General features: G+C 53.7%; 1 protein-coding gene across 6 annotated transcripts; it reads right to left on the reverse strand.

The window, feature by feature from the left end:
• Positions 1 to 1,853: 1,853 nt before the first annotated feature.
• Positions 1,854 to 9,836, reverse strand: Notum (NOTUM, palmitoleoyl-protein carboxylesterase). 6 transcript variants are annotated; one of them, XM_087572599.1, is made up of 13 exons: positions 9,743 to 9,836; positions 8,838 to 9,070; positions 7,712 to 8,082; positions 6,565 to 6,617; positions 6,390 to 6,485; positions 6,061 to 6,121; positions 5,581 to 5,639; positions 5,182 to 5,284; positions 4,249 to 4,440; positions 4,037 to 4,137; positions 3,457 to 3,604; positions 2,821 to 2,868; positions 1,854 to 2,606 (listed from the first exon to the last, which is right to left on the reverse strand). In XM_087572599.1, the coding sequence occupies exons 3-13, from the start codon at positions 8,053 to 8,055 to the stop codon at positions 2,300 to 2,302; spliced, it is 1,512 nt and encodes a 503-aa protein (XP_087428725.1). In that variant the 5' UTR covers positions 8,056 to 8,082; positions 8,838 to 9,070; positions 9,743 to 9,836; the 3' UTR covers positions 1,854 to 2,299. The 6 variants fall into 6 exon arrangements, with proteins under 6 accessions (XP_087428725.1, XP_087428724.1, XP_087428727.1 ...); XM_087572598.1 differs by having other exon boundaries at positions 9,699 to 9,761; XM_087572601.1 differs by lacking the exon at positions 9,743 to 9,836 and having other exon boundaries at positions 8,810 to 9,125.
• Between the last annotated feature and the right edge of the window lie 1,900 nt (positions 9,837 to 11,736).

The raw sequence follows: 11,736 nt of genomic DNA on the forward strand, positions 1-11,736 counted from the left end.
GCGCTTAAGAGCAATGACTGCTATTCCAGAGGTCCTGAGTTCAAGTCCCAGCAACTACATGGTTGCTCACAACCATCTGTAATGGGATCCATGCCCTCTTCTGGTGCGTCTGAAGACAATGACAGTACTCATATATAATAAATAAGTGAATCTTTAAAAAAAGATAAGAAAAGCATCTTCATAGCAGACAGTGGTAGCCCATGTCTTTAATTCCAGAACTCTAATCCCTGAGGCAGAGGCCAGCCTAGTCTACAGAGTGAGCTCTGGGACAGCCAAGGATACACAGGGAGACCGTGTCTCAACAAATAAACAAACCCTCCCAGTGTACTTAGCCACTTGAGTTTTCATCAATTCCGGATGGAGTTAAGTTGAGAACCAAGAAAAGCATCTCGGTTCGTGGGTACCATGTGCGTGCAGCAGCCACTGGAAACCAGAAGAGGGCATCAGCCTTGGAACTGCAGTAACAGATGCTATGTGAGTGCAGGGAACCCAGCACTGCTCCTCTGGGAGAGCAGCAACTGCTCTTAACCGTGAGCCATTGCTCTGAACCCTTCCTTACGTGAAATCGAACTAGGCAGTTCCTATTTTTTGTTTTGTTCTGTTTTGAATACAAGGTTTTGTCCGTGTAGGTCCCTGGCTGTTTTGGAACTCACTCTGTAGACCAGCCTGGCCTTGAACTTACAGAGATCTGCCTGCCCCTGTCTCCTTAGTGCTAGGATTAAAAGTTAGCCCCTTGTTGTGTTCTTTTTGATATAGGGTCTCTTGTTCACTGAGAGTTGGAACTATTGATGAGGTCAAGCTGTCTAGCCAACAAGCCCTTGGGATCCATTTTCCTTCTTGTCTCCCCCAAGCTCAGATTACATATATTATGTGCCACCATGTCCAACTTCTTAGATGGGTGCTAGGGAACAAACTTTGGTCATCATACTTGGTTTTTGTTTGTTTGTTTTTGTTTTGTTTTGTTTTTGGAGCTAAGGACCAAACCCAGGGCCTTGAGCTTGCTAGGCAAGCGCTCTACCACTGAGCTAAATCCCCAACCCCTTGTTTTTGTTTTTTAAGACAAGGTTTCTCGGGGCTGGGGATTTAGCTCAGTGGTAGAGCGCTTACCTAGGAAGCGCAAGGCCCTGGGTTCGGTCCCCAGCTCTGAAAAAAAGAACCCCCCCAAAAAAAAAAAAAAGACAAGGTTTCTCTGTGTTGTCCTGGCTGCCCTGGAGCCCAAAAATGCACCCGCATCTGCCTCCCAGGTTTAAAGGATTAAAAAGGAGTTTTTCCACCACACCCAACTGGTCCTGATGTTTGTATTCTGAGCATTTTACCAACTAAGCCATCTTCCCAGTACCCACCAGTTCCAGGATACCCAGTGCCCTCTTTTGACCTCTGTGAGCACCAGGCATGCACACCGTGCACACACATATACACACAGGCAAAACAGTCATACACATAAAATAATTTTAAAAGGGAAAACTTTCTTGGTGTGATGGCGTGAGCCTTTAATCCCAGCCCTTGGGAGGCAAAGGCATGTTGGTCTCTGTGAGTTCCAAGACAGCAAGAGCTACATAACAGAGAGACTCTGTCTCAAGAAAGAAAAAGAGAAAGAAAAAAGAAAAGAAAAAAAATCAAGATGAGTTGTAATCACAAACAATAGGGAACTAGGTATCTGCTGAATGAATGAATGAATGAATGAATGAATGAAGCCTCCTTAAGAAGGGGACTAACATGTGAAGTAGGGGTTACCAAACATCCGAGAAGGCATCAGAGGTTAGAGTCCCTCTGGTCCCTCTGCTGGTCCCATGCTGTCCTAGGAACACATGCAAAATGAGTACATTGGCTCTTCAAATAAACAAGGCTTGGGATGAGCGTCTGTTATCTTTTTTTTTAATTATTAAGAAAAAATATGTTACAAAACAATATCATCCATCATATATTTCTTAATTTCGATTTCTTTTAAAAATTAAAGTAATAAAAAAAGTCACTTTATAAAATAATACAAAAGAACAGGATCAGTTGGGGGCTAGGAGGGACTGTCTGAGCTGATAGGCTCAGGAATCCAGTGCTTGGCTTTGCTTCCGGCTTGCCCCTAAGCTGGCCTGGGGGCTAGGGAAACAGATACGGGGTAGGAAGGGTCCCTGGGCTCAGGGCAGACCACTCTTCTAGCTGGGCAGAGGGAGGGTATAGACAGTCAGGCATCCATACTCAGGTGGGTCCTGGGAGAGCAGAAGAGCCTAGAAGTAGAGGTGAGTCACCCTGGGACAGTAGGTGGACCGGCCCCTTCATTACTACCTCCTCTGCAGGCAGACATCTAGTTTCCGCTACTCAGTATCCCTAGCAGTTTGCTGGGCTCCATCCCCTGCTGTTGGGCCACCGTCTGCACATCGAAGCCCATGTGCATAAGGAACTGTGCCACGTTCATCTCTTGGCCTGTGAACTGGTCCCGGATGGTAGGGCATGAGGGATTGCAGTGGGGCCAGGGACAGCTGTCTACCAGGTGGAAAGGGCAGCCCTTCATGGGCGTTTTGCTGGCCTTATGGCTGTCATGGAAGCTCCGGTCCCAGCAGTGCAGTGCCCGGGGCAGTGAGGTCCCCTTCACCTGGACATCTGTCCAATAGCTGTAGAAAGAACCCAGGTGTGGGTTGTCAAGTCCGTTGGTGTCATTGTTTGGGGCTACAGCTGTGTAGTAGGGTTGGAGGGCCCAGAAAGAAAAACATACTATATAGAGTCTCCAGAAGGATCTCATGGAAAGGCATCTACTGGTTTGGGAGGTGCTTGAAGGCCTATGGAATTAATACTACAGAGGTAATAGAACCTGTGGGAGTCACTGACCTCCGTATGATGATCTCATGGGACAGGCAGGCGGGGGCAAAGCTGGCCCTGGTAGGGAGAAAAATCACCCTGAGTCCCACAGTATAGCCTTTTCCAGATAAGCAGCCCTTGCTTTTGTTGTGTCTGGCCAGCTTCTCATCTGCCCTGGCCTTGGCTCCAGTACCCACATGCTCCATGCTGACCCTTACCCTTTGGGCTTCCCAAACCTGTTTTATGTACACTTCATCCAGCCAGAGTCTGCTAGGCAGTGGCAGGAGGCTATCTTGAGCACATGAACCGTCTGACATTTTCTTTTCTCTTCCTTTCTTTCCTTTTTCTTTTTTAGCCTGGGTCTCATAGAGTTCAGGCTACCTCAAACTGGCTATGTAGCCAAGATAAGGGTTTTTTTTTTTTATCTTCTTTCTATTTCTCAGATGCTGAGATTGCAGGCAGTGTAGGTGGTGCTGGGTATTAAACCCACGGCTTTACACATTCTAGGCAAACAGGATGCCTGATGACTTAGGATCGCAGTCTGAGACCGACCCGTACTTGATTTATTTATCTAGCCAGCGTCTCTCCATGTGACTAGACTGGCCTTGAACGCATAGAAATCCACCTGCTTCTGCCACCCAGCCCAGGTCCCTTGCACACACTCACTGCACATCCTTGAGTGTGCCACGCAGTTCTCGGCCCAGATTCTGGATGTACAGCCACTGGCCCTCCTGAACCGGCTGCCCAGTGAGATGCACGTTATCCACGGTCAGCTGAGCCTCATCGAAAAGCCACTGAACTACGAACACTGGACCTGGGAGGAGGAGGAGGCACAGGTTGACCTGCCTCTGGGTTTCACATCCTGCCCTGCTCCTAGCAGGCTCACAGACTAGCTACACTTTGGACAGCCGGTGGTCCTGTGTCTTTTTTTCATTCTAAAGAAGAACCCTAAGTCCTTCCCACTATTCTCTGGAAAGAGGGGCTGAGACCCAAAATACAGAAAGCATATGGATTTGTCTCTGATGTTGTTTCAAATGATGCTAGTTTGCTTGGGACCGATGGTCTTGGTGCTAAAAATCAGGACAGTCCCAGTCCAGGTGGGAAGGACTGTTTACTCTGCTGTAGGCATGACCACTTTTGTGGAACAGTATAAGGTCTCTGGTCCAACCTCTTTAGTTTCAGAACTGGTGTACAATTCAGGATCTCCCGCCACTTCCCAAATGCCTCATCTGAACTGGCCACTCACAGCGCAGAGTGGGATATATTTTGTAGCCAAAGAAGCAATTCCATTCCTCTCCTTCCTTGAACTGGCGCTGGCAGCGCTCTGGGACCATTCCACTCCAGTACCTGCAGCACGATCATAGGTTAGGCTGTAATCCTGGGTACTCCTCACACCCCAGGCCCTTTGCACTAGGCAGGGTTTTGGCATGGGGGATGGGCTACCCCGTCCCAGGGCACCTGATGCCTCGGCGGATGGCCTCCGTGGGTGCACAGTTGATGGTATCGATGCAGTCTGACCGTCGGTACTGCTTGTTGTCCAGGAACCAACCTGAGTCAGCCAGGCCCCGCACCTGGATAGATGGGTAGCCCAACTCCTCCAACAGCTCAGCCACGCGGTCTACATTCAACAGCACCCCGGTGCCCCCAGCACTGAGGGAAGGCCAGACGTGAGGCCAAGTGGCTGGAGATGGGTGCTCACTGTCCACCCAGAGCTGGTTTAGCCCCAGCCCTAGTCCTGAGGAAGCACTGCCTCTGAACAATGCATTCTGACTGTAGCCATGTTGCTTCTCCATGGGCAAGACACAGGGGGCCTCTCTCCCTCAAGGTCTGGAGGCAGAGGACTGCTGGCATTCTAAGCATTGGCCCACAGCTAAAACTGGCAGAACATAGAGCTGACTCTCCCCTCTTTTCTCCTGTATCAGTTTCCTTATCTGAAGAAGAAGATAAACTCCAGCATCTCGGACTCCCTCATCCAGTCTTAGCATGCATTCTGTGTTCCTGTTGGGGCACAGCTACTGACCAGTCGGCCTCACCCCACCCTTCCCCAACACTGCATGCTGAAGCAGGGATATCAGGACACACCTGACCACTAACCCACTATCTAGGCCACTACTGCAGTCCAACAGTCTTACGGGTCCAGAAGCATTCTCTAAACGGTTCCCAGCTACAGAACACTTTGAGGTCAGACCTCTAAGGTGACCCGAGTGAAGCTAATCTTCCTATGGAGGCTGGAGCCAGCAGGGCTCTGTGCCGATAGATTCCAGATCTGCAAGGCCGTTACCTTCCAGGTTCTCCCACGCACACTCCATTCCGCCCATGTTCCAGAGTTGCCACAACGGCCCCTTGCTCCCTCCATAAAAAGTCCTCCTCCCCTGGGCCTGTTGTGCTTACCTGCTCCCAGCCAGCAGCAACACCTTTGCCCCACTCAGCCCTTTGACCAGGAGCTCCCGTACCACTTCCTGGATGATGAGGGAGCCCATGAAGGCATACTCATCTGTATGGGAAAGGGGTAGCTTTAGGTGAAGTTAGACTCAGGGCAAGATCTCCTACCCCAGGAGGCAGGAGGATAGGCTTGGGCTATTTCCAGGGATGGGATAGGGGTTAGGGTAGACTGGGGAGGGGTGAGGATCAAGGGCAGGAGGCCCTCCTTGGAGGTTCCTCAGGGGTCAGGTGAGCCACAGACAAGCAGTCACCCTAAGGCATGCTACAAACATGTCATGAAAGTTTATATTTCCCCACAAGTCTCACCACCCTTCTCTGTTTTAATGGGCTGGGAAGCCAGGGACTCACTCTTCTCAGACTTGGGTGAAGCCCCACTCCAAACGTCACTGGAGCAGTAGGGGATGAAGCTGTAACAGGGATCAGGTGAGCCCACCATGGCCCTGTGCTGCCCAAAGCTACCATGAAAGACCCCCAAGAAAAATGCTGCCCAGAATAAGACCCTCAAGAAGGACCTCCCCAGGAAGGACCTCCTTAGAATTGAATTCCCCCCCCAAGGAAAGGGAGCCCCTAGAAGAATCATTCTCCCAGGAAGGAATGCTAGAAAGGATACCTCCTAAAACAGGGCCTTTAGGAAGGATCTCCCCAAGAAGGACCCTCTGAGAAGGATCATCACCCCCAAGAAGAATTAAACTCTCTATTAAAGGCCACCCCAAATATGACCCCCCCACAAAGGCCGGCCCCCAAGAATGAATCCCCACACTCAAAGTACTCCATAGGGAGGACCACTCCAGGAAGGAACCCCACCAAGGGAAACCCATGTTCTCTTACACCATATTGGCATTCCACCAGTGTGGGTTCTCCTCTGGCTGGGAGGATAGAATACCAGTACCTGGGGAAACAGGAAAGGGGTGTGCAGGTACGGAGACTTCCTTCTTGATAGCCCTAGTGCAAGGGTGGATAGGGAATGATGGGAGGGTGGATAGGCTCAGTTATTGAAAAGTCAGCGGGCTGAAAAGTGAGGAGCTCTCCATGGTTTTAGGGACTCGGGATGTAGGATGGGGCTCCAGGGGTAAACAGGTCCTTCCTAGAAGACCTTACTTGGAGAGTCTGACTATTCTGTTACTTCTACCGGACCGAGCCGGTCTCGTGCTGCTGACCTGTGCGCGTGTGTGGCCAGTCTTTGGAGCTCATGAGGCGCCGCATGGTGCTGTATCTGGAGTCACAGTTCTCCCGGTTGAAGCAATACCAGCCGCCTGCAGGCACAGGCATCTGGCTCCGTCCCAGGAGTCCAGGAGACCCCTCCTGCCCCACACCTCAGCCCCTAGAACCTACCTTCCAGAAAGAGTAACCACCGCCGACTGCCCTTGGACTCCTTCAAATAGTAGCTGCGGGAAAGGCGCACAGAGCGTGCTGTCAGGTGGGGATACTTGAGCCACCTTCTTTCCCTACCCTCATCCCCAAGCTGGAATCCTCAGCCCTCTTTCCCACTTCGGTGCTGAAAGGGTCATTCCACCTGTTGCCTGGAGCTCACCACAGCCGCGCGAGGGCGCCCGCAGCCAATCGCAAACTGAACGCACAAGCTGGTGAAACCCCACTGATTCCCCAGAGGTGGCGACAGCGGGTGGGTGGATGAAGGGTCCTGCGGTCCGTGGAAAATTCCCACAGCCCGCCCCGCATGAGACCCGCGTTAACCCTGGCGCCGATGTCTGTCGAAGAGCTGCACTCTCGAGCACGCAGTGGCACTTGAATAATGAGAAATATGCTAGGGCTAGAGGCCCAGAAAACGGTAGTGGTAAGGAGCGCAGCGAGGAGATGCAGGAGACACCGAAGCGGTGTTACAGCCTTTCTATCAAGGCCCAGACTGAGCGCGTGGGCATCCAGAGACCCTTCTGACCTCCCAGTGTCCTCTATCTACTTCAAAGTTGAGTGCGTGTGTGAATGCTGCACCTGGAGCCTTCGGTCCCTCTTGTGCCCCCTCCTTGCTCCCGTGTTCGGATTCCTGACTGTCCCGAACCAATCTGTTACGCACAGGGGAGCCCTGAGACAGAAACCTCCTGTCCTTCAATGTTGCCTCTTTCTACTGGAGACATAGCCACTCTGGGACTGCAGTCTCTTTTCCTGTCCGAGGACCTGAACTTTCAAAGGCGGGTGCACGGTGGCCAAGAGGTCAGCACCCGAGTTGGCCTCGGACCAGAGCTTCAAGAGCTGCCCCCTCCCCCGCTTTGGGAGGCTCCAAGCCAGGCTTTCCCCAGGGCTAGCAGCAATAGACGCCCGAGTGGAACCCTTTCTTCTAGGGACCAGATCAGCCATTGAAAATAGGAAGGGTCCAGTGCAGTCTCCGCGTTTGTGCGCGCGCGGGGAGGCAGAGGATGCGAGAGCCACCAGTGATGGGACGACGGCGAGCCAGGAGCGGAGCACCGGTGGAGCCAGCCAAGCCAGGTTGACGGCCTCCCGGGGTCCTGCCCAGCACCGGCCTTACCCGGCGGGGCTGCCGTCATTGCAGGTCACCGACGTGTTCAGCAGGAGGTGAAGGCGCAGGTCCTCGTTGAGCTGCTGCGCAGAGCAGGGATACAGGGACTGTGCCAGGCTCTTGACTTGCGCCATAAAGCTGTCCATGTTGCCCTCCACTGCCGTGAAGTCCAGCGGGAAGCTCTCCACCGGCTGCCCGGCTCCCGGCGCCACCTCAGCCCGCTGCGGGGGCGGCGGCGGGGGCGGCGGCTGGGGTGGCTGCTGGCCACGGCGCCTCCAGGTCTTCCTGCCCTCGCTGCCCCCAACCCAGTGCAGCAGGCCCAGCAGTAGCAGCACGCGCACCTCTCCGCCCATGGCAATGTCACTCCGGCCTGTGGCCACCTGCGGAGAGCAGACGGCAGTGAGGCGTCGGCGGCTCGGGGCGCCGGGCCAGGGGGCGCGCAAGACACTGCTGCTCCTCGGCCCGGGCTCCCGTGCGTTTTCCCTGTCCGGGGCGGCCTGGTGGGCTCTCGGCGTCGAGGCTCTGGAGTCAGGCGCCACTGGCCTCCGCAGCTCCGGCTCCGCGCGTAGCTGGCCGAGGGCAATGCAGACTCTGGGTGCGCTGGCTCCGGACCGCGCCAATGAGAGGCGGGGGCCGAGCTGGGCGTAGTTTGCGGGGGCCGCGGCAACCCGGGTGCCCGCGCGTTAGAAGTGCCGCCGCCGCCCGGGCGCGGCAGGGGGGAGGGGGCTGCGCTCACTCTTTTCTTGGCGGAGGCTTAGCCTTTTCTTCCCAAACCACAAGCCTGACGGAGGGGCCTGGACTAACCCGTTGCGGCCGCCGGAGGCGCTCCCGGCCCGGCTCCGTGGGGGGCAGCGCGGCCGGGCTGGCCCCCGGCAGCTTCATTCTCCGCGGCCAGCTCGGCGCCGCTACCCCCGCCCTCGGAGCGCCCCGGGGGCCGGGAGGAAGAGGCCTTTCCGCAACGGGGGCGCCCTGCCGATTGCGCAGCTGCTCTGCCCGACGGGTCAGGGCGCAGGGTGCGAGGGTTCACCTGGAACAGTTGGGGCCTTCCCTCCCGCGCCCGAGCCCAGTGCATTCGTGGGAGACTCGCACTCGGCCCCCTCTGCACACCTCGCACGGCCCGGAGTCTTGCGCTCACCGTAGTCCTCGTAGTTGCTGGAGCTGCGCTATCCCGCTGGTGCGCCCGACTGCGCTGCGCTCCCTCTCTGGCGCTGGCGTAGAGCCGCCCGAGACTTTTATCCAGCGGGGCCCCCGGGATCAAAGCGGCGGCGGACACAGGGCTCCGCGCCGAGGGGCCGGTAGTAACGGCGCAGGGGGGGCCGCTGCGAGGAGCGGACAGGTGGGGCCCAAGGCCCGGCTTTCGGGGTCGACCTGCAGGAAGGATCGAGTGTGTGACTTCAACCCGCTGGAGAGGCTCCCTATCTGTGCTGGAGCCCGCAGATGTTAGGAGACATGTAGGTCAGAGGCGGTACTGCTACTTAACAGAGTTGGTAGGCTTTTGGTGTAGAGTCCCTTGCTGGTGCGCCCCATGAAGAAGACCACTAAGACCCTCTCCCTGCCCCAGACACCACTGGAGGGGAAGAGAGCTGAATCAGAGAAGTTGCCGGCTTGGAGCAAGTCACCTCATCTAATGTAACCACCTCCTCTATACATCCCAAGGCTCAGGTGACCAGCGAGAATTAAATTCCTGTCAGAAATCAAAACTGGGAGCCAACTTTGGCATGCGCCAAACTCACAGACAAGGAGATTGCTGCAAGTGTCAGGCCAGCCATGGCTACACAGTGAACTTCTAAAGTTAAATATATGAATAGTTAAAAGTCTAGGGAGCGGGGGCTGGGGATTTAGCTCAGTGGTAGAGCGCTTGCCTAGGAAGCACAAGGCCCTGGGTTCGGTCCCCAGCTCCGAAAAAAAGACCAAAAAAAAAAAAAAAAAAAGTCTCGGGAGCAAGATTGATGGTGTGGTAGTCGTGGTCAAACTGGCTGCACAAAACCAAACATACCCAGTCTAAGTGCACCTCAAGCCAGCCGCTTGTTTTTTCTTTACCTTCTGCCTGCAGTCTGGTAGTGTTTTTGTAGAGACAGGAAACACACCTGCCTCCAGACAAGGGTCCAAACCTCGGGCAGGGCTTCTACAGCCCACATTCATGGCAGGAGGAGCCTGTTTCATCTAGTGGGTACCTGCTGCAACTCCTAGGGAGGAGTCCTAGGGTGGAGTCAGAAAGGATCCCACCAGTGCTGCAGAACCAACCTGCGGCTCTTCTTCAGGCTGAGTGACTGCAGGTTCCCAATATACCTTTCATACGCGGCAGGCCAGCTCTCCTAAGATCCAGTGAGAAGCCAAGGAGAAGGATAAACTACAGAATCCAAGATGAGGCTGCCTGACGTTCAAAGATGCTGGGTTCATTCAAGGAAAAGCACGCAGGAGTCTGCTCACGGGTACCTGGTGCAAATGTGTGTTCTGTTTCCAGATGGGAACCGAGTTCAGAGAAACTGAGAGACGCAGCAAACTCTGCTCATTCATAAGTTCACCTTTGGGGTGGAGAGAAGGCTCAGCGGGTAAGAGCACTTGCTGCTCTCACAGAGAATTGCTCTCACAGTTCAATTTCCAGAACCCACACAGTGGCTCAAACTGTCTGTAACTATTTCCAGGGAATACAAAGCCCTTATCTGGCCTCCTTGGGCACCAGGCACACGCTTGGTGCACAGATACATATGTGGAGGCAAAACGCCCATACACCTACAAATAATAATTTTTAAAAAGTTAAGAAAAGAAATCCACATTTGCTATCTCTCTGTTGTTGGACCAGCTTAAAGTCTGTGCTTGAGACTGGCCAAGGGCAGCAGCTCCATCATTCTGAGAAGTCCTTTTAAAGCCTTTATCGTCAGTAGCCAAGGCTACTAGGATAGAAACATGGAGCAAGAACCTTCACTGGAAAACTTCTACCCTAGGAGCCTGTTATTCCAAGTCTCAGCAGAGAAATGCTAACCTCCAGCTGGGTGGCATGCTGCACAGGGCTGGGCTGCCAGTCCCTGGCCCGGAGCCACTTCCTGGTGGGGAGATTTTGGGCAAGGCCCGTGACCTCTCTTTGTGCCTCTGTTTCCTACTCTTTAAAGTGAGGCAGTGACCGTATGTCTGTTGGAGGGTTGTGGGATTACAGGAGCCCAAGCATGAAAGTGCTCAGCAGGGTGGTGGTTATGAGTGCCAAAGAAATTCCAGAACAAGCCAAGGACATGCATATTCTATTCTCTGGCCTTTGCTGTATCGTGATTTAGCCTGCACATCAAACCACAATGAGTTCGTGTTTGGTTTGTTTAACAACCGGTAGCAGAAAAGGGGGCTCCGACCAAAGGTTTCCCTTAACATCCCTGCCTTCGCTCTCACTCTTCCCTCTGCTATGGGCCCTGTTTCAACCCCTGTTCTTCTCCTACCTTAAATAGACCGAGTTTATGTTCCCCCAAGGCCAACCATGCGTCTGTCCATGTCTGCACCAGAGTTTTCAGTATCCTAAATGTGGGGAAGCCTCTCCAGACTTCAGATTCTTTTAAGGCTATGTATTTCTGCTTTCAGTTCACCTACACCAAAACCAGAGGCCATTGTAACCCCTTCAACCTAATGGAAGACTCTCCAGCACTGATTCAGATACTGCTTCTTGCCAACTTGAGCAGATATGAGCAAAAACATGCAATATAACAAGCGCTGGCGAGGGCGAGAAGAAACAGAGGCTCTGTACACTGCTGGGGGTGGTATAGTTGCTGCAGAAAACCATTGAGCGGCCCCTCCGTGAGCCCAACAGAACATGGCCATCTGACCCAGCACCTCCACTCCTAGGTACGCACCTTGAATTGGAAGCAGGTGTTCAAACAAAAGCTGTCACGAAAGTGTTCAGAGCACCCGCAATCCACAATGGCTAAAAGGTGGACACCGCTCAAAAGCCCACCAGTGTGGTTTCTTTCTATGGTGGGAAGCCTTTCGGCTATAAAAAGAAAATCCCCACCTATGTTACAGTTTTAAAAACACTGTGTGTGTGAGATAAACCG

The sequence above is a fragment of the Rattus norvegicus genome, chromosome 10 (assembly GCF_021556685.1).
Source record: "Rattus norvegicus strain SHRSP/BbbUtx chromosome 10, alternate assembly SHRSP_T2T, whole genome shotgun sequence".
Lineage (NCBI taxonomy): Eukaryota > Metazoa > Chordata > Mammalia > Rodentia > Muridae > Rattus > Rattus norvegicus.

Coding starts and splice junctions, on each gene's coding strand:
- Notum (XM_087572602.1), bottom strand. CDS start 8,584: ATGAAGCTGCCGGGGGCCAGCCCGGCCGCGCTGCCCCCCACGGAGCCG. Junction 8,083..8,506: donor GCCTCCGGCGGCCGCAACGG/GTTAGTCCAGGC, acceptor TGCTCTCCGCAG/GTGGCCACAGGCCGGAGTGA. Junction 5,285..5,580: donor TTCACCCAAGTCTGAGAAGA/GTGAGTCCCTGG, acceptor TTTCCCATACAG/ATGAGTATGCCTTCATGGGC.